Below are 18,141 nucleotides of genomic sequence, written 5' to 3' on the forward strand. Positions count from 1 at the left end.
ATCAGCAACCAAGGCATCTGAGTTCAGATGCCAGGGTCAGATTCAAGTCACTGAGTTAGAGAATAACTTAACACCTTCTTCCTGCAGAGAGTTTCACTTCTCATCCTGCAGCCATGTTCAGGATAACAACATGTTTGAGGTTGAAGGTGCAACAGAGCACATGTCTGACCTCTAGCAGCAGCTTCACTGGCATCTAAACTTTAATCTGTAGGTAACACTTCAATGTTCAAGTTGCAGAGTTAATGTCAAAGTCACTGAGGTCACTTCTAGTGTTTAAGTAGGTGTTTAAAAAAGTGATATAACATAATTGAAGCATGTAGCAAAGTAGATTGCAGATTATGCAGAAACATTCATCACTTTGCACAGGTCCAATGTAACTTCAAAACACATTGCATATTGTTACAGCCGCTGCCTTCCTGGGGCTGTTAAGGCTGTTAATCCTGTGTGTGTGTGTGTGTGTGTGTGTGTGTGTGTGTGTGTGTGTGTACACATGAGCTGCGCAGTTCTTCCGACGTCCCGCCCTCGCAACATCCGAAGAGGTGATTGGATGAGACGTCATCCAATCCCCGCCCCTTCCGGCACATCTCCCGGGGGAGCAGTACAAAGGCCGCGGACTGTCATCACTCTGGAGGCTCTGTTGAGGAACAGACGCCTCTCGCTATTTGCTCGTCGTTCTGTGTATAACTTGTGTTGTATACATTCTGTTAACAGGGGTTAACTCGTATGTGCTTAGTGTCTTGTTGATTTATGTGTTTAGAGTGGTGTGTTGAGTTACCCTATTTAGCTGTGTTTTCTTGCAGCCTCCTTTCGTTAAGTGTTCAGTGATTTCAGGTGTGTAAATAGGCTCACGTTTTAGAGTCCTCTTTTAGTTTGGTTGCCTATTTAAACTTGCGCCCTTGTGGCCTCTTTGTTTGTTATGTAAACCAGTGTTTGTGGCAATTTGTTTGTTTCAGGCTGCCTGCCTGCCATTTTGTTTGACCAGCTGTTTAAAATAAACACTTATAACTATTACCAATTCTACTCTGGTCGTGTTGTTCCCTTTGGTACCCCTAGCCCAATAGGGAACGTAACACATATATACTTTGTATTATTTAACACATTTAACCTCTTCTACACTGCACCCCAGATACCGGGGGGGGGGGAAAACGCATCACCTGCAGGAAACAGCGTCTGAGGGCATCTTAATATTCAATAAACTATGAATGTTTTGTATCCATGTAACGGGAAGAAACTCAGGTAACTGATTTTTTTCAAAAAAAAAGCTAACGCCGAGCCTCTGATTTAGCTACGAGCGAAACAATCTTAAGGCCGTTAGCACAGAACTCTAGCTACACTGATCGATATACTTATTGGATCTGCACAAACAAGCTTAGATAACATCCTGAGAGTCCACAGATTATAGAAATATAAGGATCATCACTGAGCGATCAGAACTCGTGACAGGGGAAGCAAATACAGACAACACACGAGTAGCTTAGCAAAACACGGAGATATGCTCACTTTAGCTGTTATTCTATCAAAAGTCGTGTTCAATGGCATTAAAATGAGAAAAAACGCGGCTGAAGGTTAATCCATAGGTTATAGCAATGTGTGTGTTACTTTGAAAAAATTATTAATAATCCATAATTCCATTTTTATTCAAAAATCGGAGAAGAAAAATGAGCTGCTAATGGTAGCCACCAGAGGTTAGCGCAGCTTCCGGTTTTGCTACGCGTCTATCTCACTCCTTATTTGGTAACCTGTGTGTGTATGTGGAACTTTCCCCCGATTCCATTGGCTCTGACGATTAAAAAGAGATGTCAATCATCAAAATCGACCAAAGGGGGGCCAGAGATATGGAAAATCCACTCAAATGACCCCAAAAGTTGTTTTTGTTGCTAAACCTCTCTAAAAAGGTCAAATGTCACTTGTTTTACATCAATCTTGATACAGGGTACTTATTATATGTTGTACTTTGGATTCCTAAAGCTTTTAGTCTACCTTAACATCTGAATTAACAGGTTAAAAAGGTGCTTGGCACTTCCTCATTGCCTCCAAGTCGGCCATGTTGACTGAAAAAGGGGCGTGGCACTACTGGAGTCCATTTTATATCATGTGGAACACAGTGATTGGTTGAAAGACATCACATCAGTGTGTGCATTTGGGTGAAGTCACATTTATTAAGCACACACAGTGACACACACAGTGACACACACAGTGACCCACACACAGTGACCCACACATCATTATAATGCACACGCTCACACCCATCAAACTGGACACACACACACACACACACACACACACACACACACACACACACACACACACACACACACACACACACACACACACACACACACACACACACACACACACACACACACACACACACACACACACACACACACACACTCCTTGACCTGGTCGACCTTCAGTCTGAATGATTTCTGAAGAACTTCTTTGACCTCTCTGTAACCCGGACAACACATAGCCTTTATCCTGACACACACACACACACACACACACACACACACACACACACACACACACACACACACACACACACACACACACACACACACACACACACACACACGACGTGACCTTCACAAGAAATAACCTCACTGTCATTTGTTGTTCAGAGAAATATCACAGGAAGACTTTAATACATATCAGCATTTCCAATAGATATCATCTGTATTGCACCAAGTTACTGAGACTCTGCGGCCATAAACACTCTATGTTTGATGTGTAGAACTCCCTCTGGAGGACACACAGATGTATCCTCTGCAGACCATTTCCAGTCACTAAAACCTATAGAGCACTACAGGAGAGGGAACACCACAGAATATGTTCTCTTCATAGAAAGTTCTTCATTTCTTTCAGACCGGTTCACCTGTTCACCATCACAGGGACAAACATCTGTCCACAGACTCACAAAGTCAAACACAACTCGTCACACTGCTGATTAGAAGAGAGATGGAATGAAGACTGAAAGAAGGGGTAGTGGTGGTCTAATGGATCTAAAGGTGGGCTGAAGATCGGAAGGTTGTGAGTTCAAATCCCGCCTGGAACACCACCACTAGTGTGCCCTTGAGCAAGGCACTTAGCCCTTAGTTTCCCCAGGGAGAATGTCCCTGTAATCGGTCATTGTAACTCGCTTTGGATAAAAGCGTCAGCTAAATGTAATGTAGAAGTCAGACTCAGAAACAACAAGACTCACACAAACTCTAAAGACCCCAATAAAGGCAGGAAATACAAAAAAGGACAAACAAAGATAGAAAACTGAAAATCAAATAAAGGTATTGGAGAACATAACTGGACAAATAAGATGTTGGACTCAGTTCTTAAGAGAAGACTTTTCAGTTCCCATGTGGAGGGGGGGGGAGTTAGAGAGGGGGGGGGGGTCTCGGGGTCTCGGGAGCCAGGTGGTCTGAATACCCCCCCCCCCCCCTCATCTCCCCCAATCTCAAGAGGCGTTCAGGGCCCGGCTGCTCGGGGATTAACCTGAAGAGGGTCTGAGGGACTGAAAGGAAGCAGGAACCATTAAAGGGGGGTTACATGGTTTAGTGTGCCCCCCCCCCCTCCTCCTCAGTCAGAGACCTGTTGAAGCCACAGGTGTTTCTACCTGAGGAACACAGAACATCTGCAGAGGTCTGAAGATAAGATGTACTTTATTCGTTTATGATGTTTCAGCAGCAGAACTAAACGATTCTAAAATAGAAACATCTCAAAATAGAAAGAGATAAAGCAGCATTAGAAGAATATACAGATGACCGTGAAGATAACACATCTATAAACTGTCGGACAAATACCAAATAAATGTCCTTAATAACATGTTACATTGAAGTGAAGTATTATGTGTTCTGAGCAAAAGTAAATGTGTCGTTGTTGATCTGTCCCGTTAGATGCTGTAACGCTGCTCATGTCTGTCCAGAAAGTCACTTGTACGGAATGATCCAAGTCCAAGATGTTACCTTTATCTGATGATCCAAAGTACACCCATATGTCCCGAAGCCTTTCCTATGGCCTGCTTGTTCTGACTGGTATGAAACCGATGCCTCCTGGTGCTCTGCTCCCACCACCTGTCTCCAATATCAACCTTTTTCTTTTTAACAAGAAAAACCATCTGGTGCTTTTCCTCCAAAAAAGAAATCCATCCCGGGATTGATGCCTCTGAGAACGGGTTTGTAATGTCTGTCTTCCTCCCGGTGTCCCTACCAAGACGTCCCGTGCAGTAAACCGGACCCCAACGTGGTGTTTGTGTACTCAGAGCGCAGAGGAAACAGACGTATACGCACGGAAATGATGAGGGGGGAAACTAGTCTTGTGCGTCTCTTTGTAACGAACATGACACACACATGAAACGGTCAGTCTGTGGCAGATACAGTGCACTATCAAATGAATAGGCATGTAAGTAAACACAGGTCAGTATACAGATGATACATGGATAACAAAGTACAGACATCTGAAAGAAAGCAATATAAACAATTAGACTATGTGCCCAAAGATGCCTCAAAATAAAAAAGCATTAAAAAAGGACTTTAACTCATAACTACGATTATATGTTATCAAACGGTCGAGACTGTAGCTGTCTATCTATTTCATGAAAGACCTACATTGCTTTTTAAAATGTTATGAATGCATGTGAGTAGAATAAAGATCAGAGCCTAAAGACCGTCAGGGAGGAAACTCTTCTTCGGTGGTTTTTCTTAATTAAAGACGCAAAAGACAAAATCACCTCCAGACTCAGATTATAGGAAAGTTCAGATAACATATACTTTATTAATTCCGAAAGGTTTTAGTTACAGCAGCATGTAAAAGTAAAAGTATTGCACATAATTAAACATAACAAAAACTGTAGAAAACACACAAATAGAAACATCTCAAAATAGAAAATAAAAACAGAAGTTAAAATATAAAAGTTGGCCGTGAGAAAAGATCTGTAAATATCTGACAATGAAAACACTATAGACGGGATGAATCACAGCTAACACGATACAACAAAGTGGCATTTAGTGAGTAAGAATGGAGCATTTTAAAACACACATGTCAAACCTAAGGCCCGGGGGCCAAATCAGGCCCTTGGTGGATTTAATTTCGGCCCACAGGATAATTTCTAATAACTACTAAATCTGGCCCGCCGGTATATTGCACGCACACCTTCACTCCATCCTGAGGCTCTCCTCAGCTCAGAGCTGAGCCCAAACATTGATGACATTGCCCCCAAGATGAGATGCCAAGTATCTGAGCTAGCATCACAGAGCAGCACACTGAGTTTAATGGATGTTTCCTCCTGCACTTTCTCTCTCAGGACAACAGGGCATGTTTGGTTTTCTCTTTGAGGGAAATAGTTGTTTTGAAGCTGGCCTGTGGAAAATTGTAATCATAAGAAATGACTCTGGAAAAGCTGCAGATAGAGCCATAAGAAATGAATGAACTGATTATTTAATGTTTAATGTTGTTTTTATAGGCAATCATTTAAGCTTTGTTAGTTCCAGGTTTAATATGTGCAATAAGTTCATTTCAATAAGTTCTGCAATAAACATTGAACCAGTCCGGACCTCGACTAGTACCCATTTTTTTATTTTGGCCCACTGTGTATTTGAGTTCCCCCCCCCCCTGATTTTAAAGGAAAAATAAAAATCTGAATTTATATTTTTTCCGCATATTTTTACAGGAAAATATTTTTAATTGAAAGAAAAGTCATTATTAACTACATTAAAGTCTTTAGGAATACTGGATGAAAAGCCTTAGTTTGTAATAAAGGCCTTAAACAGTAAAGGGGACTAAAAGATAAAGAGTCAAGTCATAAAGTACCTTAATTAAGGGATATTATAAGAGTTAAAATCGCCTCTTAGTTAAATTAATTCAAGTTAAACTCAGTATTACCACAGAGATATTATGGGAATATAACACATGCCCAAACAATGTCTTTATAACACGACTTTAGTACAATTAATTACACTTAAATTCGTTATAAATAGACATTACACCGTAAAGGAATATTAAGAAATAACATTAATTCGACATTAAGATGTGTAATCAGATAGTTAGATGGATGGTACATTTGGAGTCTGTATAATAATAATAATAATAATAATAATAATAATAATAATAATAATAATAATAATAAATAGAGATACCTCATAATATCAGCTGTAATTGTAGGAAACACCTGGAAACATTTGTTATAATTCGAAAGTAGAATAAAGGCTTGATTACATTATCATTCTGTATTATACCATCACAAACTCAGGCCGAAAAAACAATATAGATTTCTTATAATATCGGCTGTAATAAATAGTAGACTGTCTATTTTAAACACCTGTAAAAATCAGCTGTTTTTCTCCCCGGTGCTCCCGGTCCGCTCCGGCGGGGTTTCCTCTCCTCTCTGCCGGCAGACGCAGCTCTGATCCCGGCTGCAGATCCGCGGAGGTCCCGCCCGGTCCTCTGGAGCTCCGGAGAGAGAAACACAGACCCGTTTATAATCAGTACCGGGAGAGCACGTGGGGTGACGTTAGGTGACGTAAGGTGACGTGACGCACAGGTCAGCAGGTGATTGGCTGCTCGGCCTGCTCGTTTTACAGGTGCATTATATTTATTATAATGTGTTTATTGATTTATTAATTAAAGAGGAACATACGGGGAAATATGTTTGGATGCTCAGAATATACAGCTAGAGGAGTGGAATTATGTATTATTACAATTACGGAGGATAACATATATTAAAGTAATTAAATTCATAAAGTTAAAAAGTTTGAGAGAAAGGTTTAAATTAACGAAAAACGAGGTCCGTTGCTTTAACTTTAATTAATGTCACTGTTTGATTTTATGGGCTTAAAAATACCCCTAATTTATTTTTCTGTGATTTAACAAATGTATAATCCGATCCCATTATTTGTTGTTTCTTAATAAATAAATAAAAAATTATGAAAAATAAAATAATTTTGAGGTTAAAATCAAGAAATTCTCGCAGTTTTGACTTTTTCTGAATCGAAAAGTGAGTTAATTTCCACTTTTGTCAGAAAAAGAGACATGCATATTAAACATGAATAACACCTTTATAATTTGTTACATTATCATGAATAAAGTGTAAGATGGTAAATGTAACATCGTAAAATTGAGTGTTAATTTACAAAAAGCACTGAATCTGCGTTTTAAATTATATTTTTTGACGTAGAACTCAACTTTCGAAACTTTCGAAACAATAAAAACTTAAGTTATTAAAAAAAAGGGAATATAACTGCGGCTTCATTCAACTCCATTCATTGGATATGAAAGTGACTTGTGCGCAAAACAGGGGCAATTACTGAAAAGAGGTCAACATTAATACAAATACGGATAGCAAGTTTGAATGTATAATAAACTACTTTTCCAAACAATAAAAGTTCAAAAAATGTAAAATAAATACAAATATGGAGGAAAAATATTCAACTTTCATAACTGTTTATTTGTGTTTGACTGACTATAAGCCATTACGCATAACGAGTTTTACTTTTTAATATATTTTGATGCCAATACTTGAGTAAAATATCGAATATTGGAGTTTATTTGTAACAAGAGTATTTTTACGATTAGTTTTTGACACTTCAACTTCTTCTTGTATTTTGTGCATCCTTTTATTTGGATCCAAACCTCACGAAACAAACACATCCGCGGAAGAAGAAGAAAGAAAGAAAGTAGGTCCAAACATTTAATATATGATTCTGAAATGGGCCATTACGCACAACGAGTACTTTTGGCACATCTTGATGCCAATACTTAAGATACTGAATATTGGAGTGTATTGTGTGCCTCCTCCTGTCATTTTGGTCCAAACCTCACAAATCAAATTATATCCGCGGAAGAAGAAGAAAGAAAGTTCACCTCCTAATTCACCTCTTTTAAAGTTACTGAAAACAAAACAACAGAAGCAGTAGAAAGTAAGTGTAAGATATAATATGATTCACAACGAGTACTTTTACTTTTGGTACATCTCTTTGATAATAATTAAGATACTGAATATTGGAGTGTATTTGTATGTTGTTCCAAATCTCACAAACCAAACACATGCGCGGAAGAAGAAGAAGAAGAAAGAAAGAAAGTAGGTCCAATCCATTTTCCTCCTCTCGCCTCTGTAAGGCCAGCTCTCTATTGTCGGTGTCGCTCCGCCTCTCGGAGTTAAGCACAGCTCCTCCCGGGCAGCTGTATTTTCTCCCCGGGACGCAGCAGCAGCAGAAGAAGAACCGGAGGGAGGGAGGGAGTCTCCGGGACAAAACCCCCCCGTCACATCCAGGCAGAGCGCACCATGTCCTTCAGCCCCAAACACTCCACCTCCACCTCCACCCCATTCTCAGTCAGCGACATTTTGAGCCCCATGGAGGAAAGTTACCGGAGGTTCGGCGGGATGGAAGCCGCGGCGGGGAGCCTCTCTTACCGGCAGCCTCAAGTCTCTCAGCCCGGTACGCAGCAGCACCTCCATCACCACCACCACCACCATCACCACATGTCCTCCTCTTCATCCTCACCCTCCTCCTCCTCTTCCTCAGCAGCAGCAGTGGGACCAGGGGGACCGTATCACCACCACCACCACCACGTCCCCGCGGGAGTGCCGCAGTTCTCCGGGGCCGTTGGAGGCTTCTGCGGCGGAGGGATCGGCACCGTGGGAGACCTGCCGTCCTACCAGGAGACAGTACGCGGAGGCGGGGCGGCCTGGTACAGCACCCCGGAGCCCCGGTACCAGACAAGTAAGAGCAGATTGAAATACAAGTTTACTTTTATTTATATCTCAGGTTTTTGTAGCAACCTGGAGCCCCGATCTTTCTTTAAATCTCTGGTTTTAAAAAGAAAGATAATGCGCTTTTACGCACGATGGAAACATGCGTAATGTTTGTTGGCCTGGTACAGCAACCCGGAGCACCAAACCAAACCAGTAAGAGCAGCTTCAAATTATTATTTTAGATCGGAGGGTAAGTCAACATAACAGAAGAAAATGAACGGTGGCACGTGTTATTGTATTGTTGTATTGTATTGATTATGTACTAACACAATCATTATAGGATTCATTTATTGATATATATATATATATATATATATATTGATCTTTATCTATAGGTGTTTTTTTAATAGCCTCACCATTTATTAAGAGGCTAATCCATGTGAGCCCCGAAACCAGACCAGTGAGAGCAGCTTTGAATATAACTTTATTTTAAATCTGAGGTTTTAAAAAGGAAATAATGCGCTTTTACGCACGATGGAAAAAGGCGTAATGTTCCAAAAACGTGTCCAAACTGAAGCGTTCTTTATATTTTATATAATATCTGTATTTATACTATTATACACTACAAACAGGCCTTTCACAATGCAGTTCAACTTTGATTTTAAAAGTATGAAGCTTATATTCTGAGCAGCAGTGAAATGAAATAAGACGATGAATAAAAAGTGATACTAATATAGATAATAATTGCAAAAGTCTCTGTGGTTTTAATAACTTATTATTAATGATCACAGGGAGTTACCACAGTGTGTCTGGTCCTCTTTAAATGTTTAATCTCTTGTAATATAAATGTGTACAGATGAACAGCTCCTATAATACTTTAATTAAAGTCACTCAATTATCCGTAAATTATTTTGAAGATTGAAAGATTCTTTCCACTAAAATGTCTCATTTAATTTAAAATCGCATCCTAATACAAAATACGTATTAATAAAAATCCATTAAATGCATGGCTTACCTGTCTGAAATCTAACATCCTTTGTTTCGAAACTCACAATGAATAACCCTCCTCTGTTATATTAAGATTAGATTAAAAATAGTGCAACGCAATACACTTTGCATCCAACCAGAAATTGTAAGGAGTAAATAAAGGGCACGAGGTTACAGAATATCCTCCTATTGATCACAGTAGATGCATATTAAATAAATACTTATGAATGAGGTGTAGGGTTAGGGTCTAGGCGTATCGATGTTATAATGCAACATTACCTAAAACGGGCCTAGCAAACAGTCTATCATAATTAATTTGACCCTTTATTTAATCCTTAAATATATAAAAGAACAAGCATTACATCCTCCAATACCCATACCATCTAAAAGGCTTTAAAGAAGACGTTTGATTGAGTTCTTTATCCATAATTGTTTCCTAATTAACACAAGTATAACAAACGATTTATTTAACTAAGATAATGTTCAACGATTTGATTATTACTCGTTTTTAAAGGTTATATAATTCCCTTTCTCTCCCCTTTAATTCCTCATTAAAGGAACTCGTTTTCTAATTTAAACTAACTTGTGTTAAAAGCCTTTAAAGCAGGGGTGTCAAACTCAAGGTCCGGGGGCCAAATCCGGCCCGTGACTTCATTTAATGTGGCCCCACAAGAGCCAGCAAAGAATATAATATGTTTACTATACGGTTACATGCTACTTTACAGAAGCACGTGGCCTATAAACTACATGTCCCACAATGCATCTCAAAATTGGACTTTTCTTCTCAGAATCTGACTTTTTTTTCAAAATGTCAGTTATTTTATTTTTATTTTGACTTTTTTTCCAAAATTTGGCTTTTCTTTTAAAATAATTTTGTGACATTCTCACTGAAGAGACTTATTAAGTTATTACCCTATCCGATAATAATCCAATACAGACGGCAATAATGTAATATAATACATTCTTTTAAATATATTAAATATTTATATATGTATTTTTTGTATGTATATAAAACCGGCCCTTTGAGTGCAACCATGATGCCAATGTGGCCCGAGATGAAATTTAGTTTGACACCCCTGAAGAATCCAGACCATAATGTTTTCCAACATATTCTCACTCCCAACTCGGCCTATAGGGACGTTATGTCACGATCCCTTGGCGTCATTATCAAACGCAGTGGGGGGGCCCTTTAGCGTCGATGTTCAACTATCAGGGGGTCCCGTAAACTTGCATAGAGCTCGCTGAACGTTGGGATCGCGGAGAAATGCTCTCCACAGATCCATTCTCACAGCGTTTATCAACCTTTTTCTTACTCAATATCAAGCCACACTTATTGTGGGAAGGGGGGTGTCCGGTGCCTTGCTCAAGGGCACCACGGCAGGGCAGGAAGTGAACTGGGACCTCTACAAGTAGCAGTCCACACTCCATATGTAGGTCTGTTCGGGGACTTGAACCGGCGACCCTACAGCTCACAGTCCAAGCCCCTACTGACTGAGCCACTGCCGGACAGTAGAGTTAGTTAATTGTCTTCTAATCCAAAAATGTATATATAAGTAAAATGATTGTTCTTTATTTCTTATAATCCAATATTTTCAAATTAAAGCAAATATAACAATCCATTAATAACGGATGGCATTCTGAAATGTTTTATTAGCCTAGTTGAAAAGGTATTTATAATAAGCCATTTAATTCATCAAGGCCATTCGGATGTTAGTAATGATGTGTTCTCGAGTTATGCTTTTAATCTGTAAATCATGTTGTGTTTTTTATATTTTAAGTGTGTTTTAATGAATCTTTAAAGCATATTAAGTGTCTGAGTATCTCGAAAGCGCTCTATAAATAAAATGCATCATTTTTATAATAAAAATGTTAAGGATGAGATTCCTTGAATAGTTTCCTAATCATAATATGCATACCTGTTTTTATAAAAGGCTTTTATTATGTTATGTTTGATACATGCAGTAGCCTATGGTTATTACCGATTTAAGTGAAATGTATTCCCCTTATTTTAAGATGTAATTGGGCAGTTTACAATTAATTAGTAGGCTATTACATGAATCGTTTAAGGATTTGATTGCTGCTGTTGTTTCATTTTCTTTCCCATTTATTTTAATAGAACAATCCATTCATAATAAGCACTATGTTAGATAAGACTGGTTTCAGGATGTCAGTATCGGATGTTTTCTTGAGTAATACCTTTCTTTCTTTCCCATGTATTTTAATGTAATAGAATAACAATCCATTAACAGTGTTTGACTCATTTAAAGATAATCATGTTTCCTTGAGTTCTTTCTTTCCCCATGTTTCTATCCAATCAACGATCGTTTCTCCTCTAAGTCTCCAGGTTCATGAACCCCTCGGGAGGGATGAACATGTCCGGGATGGTGAGCAGTTTGTCCGGCATGGATCCCTGCAACAAGTCCATGGTTACCATGCACGCGAATCCGCGGAGGAAGCGGCGCGTGCTCTTCTCGCAGGCGCAGGTGTACGAGCTGGAGCGGCGCTTCAAGCAGCAGAAGTACCTGTCCGCGCCGGAGAGGGAACACCTGGCCGGGCTCATCCACCTGAGCCCCAACCAGGTGAAGATATGGTTCCAGAACCACCGGTACAAACTGAAGCGGCAGAACAAGGACAAAGTGCCGCAGCAGGAAGGAGGAGGAAACACCGCTGGAGGTCTTTGCGCAACGACGCACCGTTCCTCCTCCGTGTCCCCGTTGATCTCCAAGACCGGTAAAAGCTGCCAGGATGAGTCCAGCCACACCGGAAACAGACAGGCGGAGGTGGTGATCGCATCCGGAAACCCGCTTTCCTCCGCAGAGGTGCTGGAGGATTTGTCCCAAAGTCCGCCGCTCGGCCTTCATGGACAGATCAATATGACGCAGACGGACGCGGCTCTGATCGAGTACACGAACAGCATGATGGGGTCCAATTTACTGTACGGGAGGACTTGGTAGGGACACCGGGAGGAAGAGAGACATTTACCCGTTCTGAGAGGCATAAATCCCGGGTTGGATTTTCTTTTTTGGGAGGAGAAAAAAAAAAACACCAGACAGTTTTTCTCGTCTTTTTACTCAACATAAAAGTCTGGTTCCTTTACGCACAGAGTACACAAACGGCATTATGGGGTCCAATTTACTGTACGGGAGGACTTGGTGGGGATACCGGGAGGAAAGAGACTTTTATCCATCCCGAGAGGCTTAAATCCCGGGTTGGATTTCTTTTTTGGAAAAATACGCACAAGACTAGTTTTTTCCCTCATTATTTCCGTGCGTAAAAGTCTGTTTCCTCTGCGCACTGATACACAAACACCACGTTGGGATCCAATGTACTGCACGGGACGACTTGGTATGGACACCGGGAGGAAGACCGACATTACAAGCCCGTTCTCAGAGGCATCAATCCCGGGGTTGGATTTCTTATTTGGAGGAAAATCACCAGAGGGTTTTTGTCTTTTTTTCCATGCGTAAAAGTCTGGTTCCTTTACGCACACAGGGACACTAAAGAGCAATACCGGGCTAAAAATGAACTGTAAATGACAGGCTTGGACTGAATGTTAATAATCTTCCTCTTTAAAATATTTTTTTTTTGTAACTGACAAAATGTGAATGCTGCAGCGTTTAAAGGGGGATGAGCCACTTTCCCTTTTCATCCAATTACGCAAATTAAATTATTGCAGGTTTATATATAAACGGTGAAGCAATAGAAGCCGGTTTGAAAACATTATCCCACATATTTTCATTTCAAGTAAATCATTCATTTTTCTTTGTCACATTTTTGTTTTGAATAAATGATATTTGCATTTTGGATATTTTAACGTTTTGTTGTTGTTGACACTGAAGCATCACTTTCAAAGTTTGAATCTTTAAATGTTATTAATATCTTCATAATTATTAATAACAGCTTCTTTGCAAAAAGACTGATTTTGGATTTAAATGTTTTTTTTTAAATGAAGAAATCTTTGAATTTTCTGCATTTAAATCTCAAAAATCACCTTTTTTCAAATATGTTAAAGTGTAAAGTGAAATTTAAGGGTGAATTTGAAGTAAAAAAAAAACCTTAATGGGTCAGATAATTCTTGAGAGACAAATAAAACCTGATATCATTTTAAAGTAAATAGTGAGTTTTATTACAAATTAAAATCGGTATTCCTGTCCAATTAAGGTAACATTTAAGGGTGATTTTAAGTGGAAAAAAGTCCTTTATGGGCGAGATAATTCCTGCCAGACACAGTAAACATTATAAGATAATTTAAAAATGCATCTTGAGTTTTAATACAAAACAAGAGAAGATTAAAGCCTTTAGTAGTAATTTAAGTGTTGAATTGAATAAAATGATAAGGGTGATTTAAAGACTAAGTATTTTATGTTAGAGATAATTCCTGTTGGACAAATATCACTTAATAATAAAAAGTAATATAAAATCAACCTTTTTCTTTTATTATATTATTGAGAATTTAAAGTCGGTATTGCCTTAAGTTAAAATGTAAGTGCTGAATTGAATAAAATGTTAAGGTTGAATTCAAGAAAAAGTCCTTTATAGTTAACAATAATTCCTGTCTGACAAATATCACTTAATAATAAAATATATTATAATAAATAAAAAAAGATTTAAAGTCTGTGTTTCTGTCAAAAGTTAACATTAAGGGGGATTTTAAGGGGAAAACATGCACTTTATGGTTGAGATAATTCCTGCTGGACACATAACTTAATAATAATACAAGATAATAAAAGATAATACAATAAAATGAAAGAATCTTGATCATCGAGGATTTAAAGTCTGTATTTCTGTCAAAAGTTAACATTAAGGGTGATTTTAAGGGGAAACCAGGCCCTTTAAGGGTGATTTTAAGGGGAAACCAGGCCCTTTAAGGGTGATTTTAAGGGGAAACCAGGCCCTTTAAGGGTGATTTTAAGGGGAAACCAGGCCCTTTAAGGGGGAGATCATTCCTGCTGGACACATATACCCCACATGAGTGTTATTCTTTTATTTCACATGCTTATCTTACGTTTTAAACACAGGAACCTCCGGGAGAGATCTGCCTAAAGAATAAACACAGCGGGACTCAGTCCGGGACACACTTGTATTTTCACAAGGTCTAAAAAAATCACATATTACAGTTTTTTTTTTTGTGGATAAAAAGAAGAAAAAAACACAAACAACAAATTAAATTGTACAATTAAGACAATTCTGACATTTCTCCCCTAAAAAATAGACGCAAAGTCCCAAAAGACTGGAGTTTGAGCTCAGTTGTTCCAGTCGTATCTCCTGGAGGGAGGGGGGGCCGGGAACCCTCTGGAGCCGTAGCCCTGGAACACAATATAAACAAGAATTAGTACAAAATTAAACCACAGATAGATTTGTGACTAAATGTTTTGGTGGAGCTCCAGCCGGCGTTTAAAACCATCCGAACCAAAAGCCACGTTATTCAGAGTCAAAGACAGGGTTCTAAAAGATGACGATAAAAAGGTGTTTACTTTTTGGAAGAGGATGAGGGCCTGACATGTGAAGAGCATTTTGGGATCCGACCAAAAAAACTGACATTTTATTTTTTGAGTTCTGAGAAAAAAAGTGGGAATACTGAGATCGAAAAGTCTGAATTCGGAGAAGTTGGAAATCTGAGATTAAGGTCGGAATTCTAGGAAAGAAGTCTGAATTCTTCTTCGACCTAACAAAGGAATATTCTTTTTTTGTTTTTATTTTAGTCAGAGTTCTCAGAAAGCAAAATTCTCACACAAAATTAAAACAAAAAAAAATCCCCAAATCTCAGAATTCTATTTTTTTTTTTTTTTATAGGGCTAACCAAACTTTTCTTTATGTTTTAGTTCTGACCTAAAAAAAAAAAAAAGTAAAGACTTTGAAAAAACTAAATTATCCCCAAAAAAAAAAATTACCAATAAAACTCACAAACCTCAGAATCCTAATAAATACGTTTTTTTATTTTAAGTAAAATTCTTAATTGGGAAAAAAACAAAACGTCACTTTTGGTCAGACCTAAAAGAAGAGTGTTCGGCTGTGGCCCTAATCCTTCCGTACCATTTACCGGGCATATTAACGCAACGTTTTTAAAACAACTTCTCTGGAGTTCATTGAAATCAAACTGGATTAGAAAGAGTTTTATGTCGCCTTATAGGATGATGAGAAAGTTGATATCTCAGAAACATATTTAGTTTTTGGGCACGTCCCGCTCATTCCTTAATTACAATGAAATAAAAAAACCTACTTAAAAAGAGATCATTTTGCAACGGATAACGTCAGAGCCTCTAAAGACTTTTAAAAACAGCCACGAAAGTAGTTTGAAGCGGTTTTATTACAATGTCTCGCTAATGACCTTCTAAACACACGACTAACAGAGTAAGTGGAATCCAGTGGGTGTTATTCTCAGCGTGTGTACCTGGTGGTGTTGTCCCCGGTTGTCTCTGCGGTCATTGAACCCCTGCTGGTATCCTCCCGGCTGCTGAGGAGGAGGAGCCGCCCCCCCGCGGCTCTGGTTCTGCTGGTACGCCGAGCCCTGAGCCTGCGTGGCTCGATTCCAGCCGTGACCCCCGCTGCCGCCACCGTACTGCTGCTGCTGCTGCTGCTGCCTACACACACACACAGAAACACACACCTGTTAACACTCCTGACAAGGTCTCACATCAAAAGAGATTCAGTCTGAAGAGGAGGTAAAGACCTCGGGAAGTGAAGGAAGCATCCCTGGATCTGTGAAACACTTGAGTCATATTTTATGTTAAATCCAGAAACACTACTAAAGTAAACGTGCATATTTTCTATTGTTGAGAGGGGCCGCAGAGCGATGGATTTACTGGAGTTGAAAGTCAGGCAGACGAAAAATAAAAAGAGTGAAAAGGAAATCATTTTTCCACAGAAATGATTTCTTTCAGGAGATTCTCAAGAGAAAGTGAAAAAGCTCCAACGACTCTGGATTCTCTAAAGTCAGATTTTACGGATTTTTCTCAGTTTTGTATTTATTTAAACTAAATATTGGTGAGCTGTTGGACTAGCAGTCAAACAGCAGGACCGTTGAAGAGGCCAGGTTGGTCTTTCCTGACGTCTCATCTACAAAATGATGAATCAAACAAAGACTAGCCGCTCTTCAAAGTAACTTGAGACTGAGCTGAGTTACTTTTCCACGTCAGGAAACGCCTGACTGACTTCCTTCTACAAATCTCTGCTTGCCTCTGATTTGTGTTTTCATTAATAAAACACTTTGCTGATTTCTCCACTTGAGGAACTAAGACGCCACGAGGAATTTCTAGCCGACTGTTTGGAACGTTTTCAGACAATTTCCACGTCATTTCCACAAATCTTTACTCATGCTTGGAGACATTCCTCAGATTGTATTCAGCGTGTGAGTGCCGTGTGAGGTTGTGCTCGTCGCCCAGTTTGATCTGCATCATATTCTATAAGCTCCCAGCCCAGCTCATAAAACCTCAGGACCTTTTGATCTGAAAAAGCAACGTGACCTCGGCCTCTTCTTTAAAGTGACCTCACATCGTCGAGCGTTTACCGAAAGGCCTTCGCTCTCGAGGACGTGCAAACCACCTCGTCTCTTCAGATGACTTTGCAAAGAAAGCGGTGAATATGAAACGAACCAATCGGATCGCCTTCATCTCTGAGATAAAGCCAGGCAGTTCTTCCGTGGGATCGAGCGCTCAAAGTCTCCGCGGCACAATGTGTGAAAAGCAACAGATATTATTCTTTGAAATGAGGGATTTGTTTTTTGAAATGTTCTGGTTCATGGATATTTCTCCTAAGTTTATCGGACTGTATTATTGTAAAATGTAGGATGACTCATATTTTATTTTATTTGTGTTATACCTGTGTTACTTACGTTCTCAGAGTTACTATTGATTTTGTATATTTATTTGTTTATTCCACACATGGAAGTTATTTTAAAACAAAACACTTCTACCGTTTGTTTTAAAATATATATATATAGTGCATGGTGAAAAGGAGCATTTGATTTCTATACATTTCCGTTTCTCATGTAGTTGTGTAATTTGTAAAAACATGTTGTGAGTTAAAGAAACTATTCACGCATTTAAATCTCAAAAATCAACATTTTTTTAAAAATATGTTAAAGTGAAATTTAAGGGTGAATTTGAAGTAAGAAAAACTCCTTTAAGGTTCAGATACTTCCTGAAAGGCAAATAAAACCTGATGATATCATTTTAAAGTAAATAGTGAGTTTTATTACAAATTAAAGTCGGTATTCCCGTCCAATTAAGGTAACATTTAAGGGCGATTTTAAGTGGAAAAAAGTCCTTTAAGGGCGAGATAATTCCTGTCAGACACATTCAACCTTATAAGACAATTAAAAAAATGCATCTTTACTATATTGAGAGTTTTAATACAAAACAAGTGAAGATTAAAGCATTAAGTGGTAATTTAAGGGTGAATTTAAGGGTGAATTTAAGTGTTGAGTACTATTGGATGTAAAGGGGAATGTCTGACCCCTTGTTAAAGAAACT

General features: G+C 38.9%; 2 protein-coding genes across 2 annotated transcripts in view; one reads left to right on the forward strand and one right to left on the reverse strand.

Annotated features, from left to right (window-relative positions):
* Window positions 1-8,272: 8,272 nt before the first annotated feature.
* Window positions 8,273-13,522, forward strand: nkx2.4b (NK2 homeobox 4b; the record flags this gene model as incomplete). The annotated part of the gene is made up of 2 exons (XM_079645681.1): window positions 8,273-8,711; window positions 12,008-13,522. 2 exons carry the CDS (start codon window positions 8,273-8,275, stop codon window positions 12,622-12,624), a joined length of 1,056 nt encoding a protein of 351 aa, XP_079501807.1. The 3' UTR covers window positions 12,625-13,522.
* A 911-nt stretch (window positions 13,523-14,433) lies between these two features.
* Window positions 14,434-18,141, reverse strand: part of xrn2 (5'-3' exoribonuclease 2) — a 55,510-nt gene continuing 51,802 nt past the window's right edge. The window contains exons 23-24 of the mRNA XM_079645348.1: window positions 16,062-16,251; window positions 14,434-14,976 (exon numbers count right to left, since the gene is read on the reverse strand). Coding sequence (XP_079501474.1) covers window positions 14,914-14,976; window positions 16,062-16,251 — 253 coding nt within the window. The 3' untranslated portion in view covers window positions 14,434-14,913. The remainder of the gene's footprint in view (window positions 14,977-16,061; window positions 16,252-18,141) is intronic.

The sequence above is a fragment of the Notothenia rossii genome, assembly GCF_949606895.1.
Source record: "Notothenia rossii genome assembly, chromosome: 8".
Taxonomy (NCBI): Eukaryota; Metazoa; Chordata; class Actinopteri; order Perciformes; family Nototheniidae; genus Notothenia; species Notothenia rossii.